The 2,272-nt window shown below is 32.3% G+C and overlaps 1 protein-coding gene across 1 annotated transcript; it reads right to left on the bottom strand.

Moving 5' to 3' along the window:
- Nucleotides 1–224: 224 nt before the first annotated feature.
- On the bottom strand, nucleotides 225–776 carry LOC127137865 (uncharacterized). Its single transcript, XM_051064285.1, has one exon. The coding sequence runs from the start codon at nucleotides 774–776 to the stop codon at nucleotides 225–227; it is 552 nt and encodes a 183-aa protein (XP_050920242.1).
- Nucleotides 777–2,272: the final 1,496 nt, after the last annotated feature.

The following is a 2,272-nucleotide window of genomic DNA, read 5'->3' as shown; positions in this document are numbered from 1 at the left end:
TATTTTGACGCAAACGCAAAATCTTGGTATGATTCCATATATGAGACTGAACAATACACACTGAGATCATTTGTGCCTAAGTACTTTTTCTTACAACGGGAAGAACTTGACGAAAATCTCCCCCCATGATCAGAACTTTTCCACCAAATGGAGCATTGTTGCTACAAATGTCTTGTAATGATCGATCTAAGGTTTCCAAACAATTTTTGCTTGTCATTGGTTCTTCATCCCAAATTATTGGGGGCAACAACTCTAATGAGATTTGCAAGATCTTTTTCCTTTTGAATAGCACAAATGGAACTCGGTTGTATATCAATAGGTATCTTAAATCGAGAGTGTGCAGTCCTACCACCGAGTAACAATGTTGCAACTATACTAGATGATGCAGTTGCTAAGATAATTTCTCCTCTACTTCTTAAACTTGCCATTATTGTGCGATAAATGAATGTTTTACTTGTTCCTCTTGGACCATCAACAAAAAATACCCCACTGTGTTTTTGAACAATTACATTCATAATGGTTTTGAATACAATCATTTGATCATTATTTAACTTAGCAACATATTCAATATCTTCATTGGAGATATCGACCGCTAACTCCTCTTGTATGATACTTGGAATTGCATCTCTGTCTATTGTATTAGGGGGTAAAGATGAGAGATCATAATCTTCAATTTTTTTATCGTTCAGGTTTAAGAGTTCATTCAAGTCCTTCAACAACATATTAGTCAAGTTTGATTCCACAACATTGTTAGTTGTTTGAAAATCCTCTGCCATATGTGTAAAAAAACTCATTCCAAAGGCCTCTAGCATCAGTAGGTTCACAAAATATTAAAATCGTCACGAATAACCTTCGTAAAGCATATGGCATTCGGAGACTCGGAGACTCAACCAAACAATCATGAATACTATGATCAGTCTCTAGAAATCCCTTATCCTCAGCTGATTTTTTGAATGTATTGAAAGTCGTGCCATTAATTGTAAGAATATATTCCTAACTGGTTGGACCTGTGACATGAGATAACAACAGTCGAAAGTAAAACTTATCTCCCTCTGAAGGTGATACCGTATAGATTCTCCCGATAACTTTTTTGGTTGACCGCCTGTGATGCCGTTCCATGTCCCGCTTGTTCCAATAATAATGCTCTGGAATCTCTCTATACAAATAATTTTTTGTTTGTGGATCTCGTAGATTCAATGCAAAGAATTGTGTGAGCATTATTTTGGAGTTGCGTTCATTATTTAACATATCTGCAATTCGCTGATGATCATAAAAGCGCACTTGATAGCGATTCGGCAAGTGGATCTGCAATCTTTCAACCGAAGGATATAATTGGTAAATAGGGAATCGAAATATTTTTCATAATGCCTCGGGAGCACAAATCCATCTTGCATCAACATATTGTTGAACTTCATCCATATATAATCCTTTATGAACCTCCGTAGCCACACGATCATGGCCCTTGTACACCTATTTGTATAGATACTTGATACTTGTAATGCTACTGGAAATCTCTACATTGATGTGACAGTCATACTTTAACAATAACCAAGGGTTATAAGGAACCACCCATCTGATACCACTTTAGCGGACAATACATGAAGGGAATTGTTGTTTGTGTAATGTGATCACCGGAAAAGATATATATAACTTGCAGCCTTTACTTTTTTCATAATAAAAAATAGTAATTAGTATCATCATTTTTCAATAAATAAAAATTTGTCTACATTGTAGAAATATTCAATGAAGTGCTGAAATAAAATTGTGAAATATGTCTCCTTTACACTTTTTAAATATACTCAGCAATTTATCTTTATTCATTTATTTACCATCATAAATTTATCTGTCTTTTATTGATCTATCATGCACCATTTGTTTTCACATATGGATAACATCATTGCTCTCCATTCCTCTTCTTTTTCTTCTTAAGATAGAAATGATAAAAACAAAATAAAAAAAAGAATGGTTAATAAAAACATACATAAATAAGTCACTATTTTATTTCGAGATATAGAACCAAATTTAAGACACATGATGAAAGCAAGGAGTGAAAAAAACATACAAACAATTTTAAAAAAAATAAATTAAAATTCTCTTGAAGAAACAGAATCATTTAAATATATCAAATATAAATTATAAATTTAGAAATATAAAAGATAAGTTTGAACGATAAAAGAAAAAAAAATTGAATTCAATGTTAGAATTCTATAGTTATAAAGTGCAGTAATTGTGTCAAAAAAGCACAATAATTAACCAACAAAATTAATCAATA

Source organism: Lathyrus oleraceus, chromosome 4, assembly GCF_024323335.1.
Source record: "Lathyrus oleraceus cultivar Zhongwan6 chromosome 4, CAAS_Psat_ZW6_1.0, whole genome shotgun sequence".
NCBI lineage: Eukaryota > Viridiplantae > Streptophyta > Magnoliopsida > Fabales > Fabaceae > Lathyrus > Lathyrus oleraceus.
This window is presented reverse-complemented; position numbering and strand designations above follow the sequence as displayed.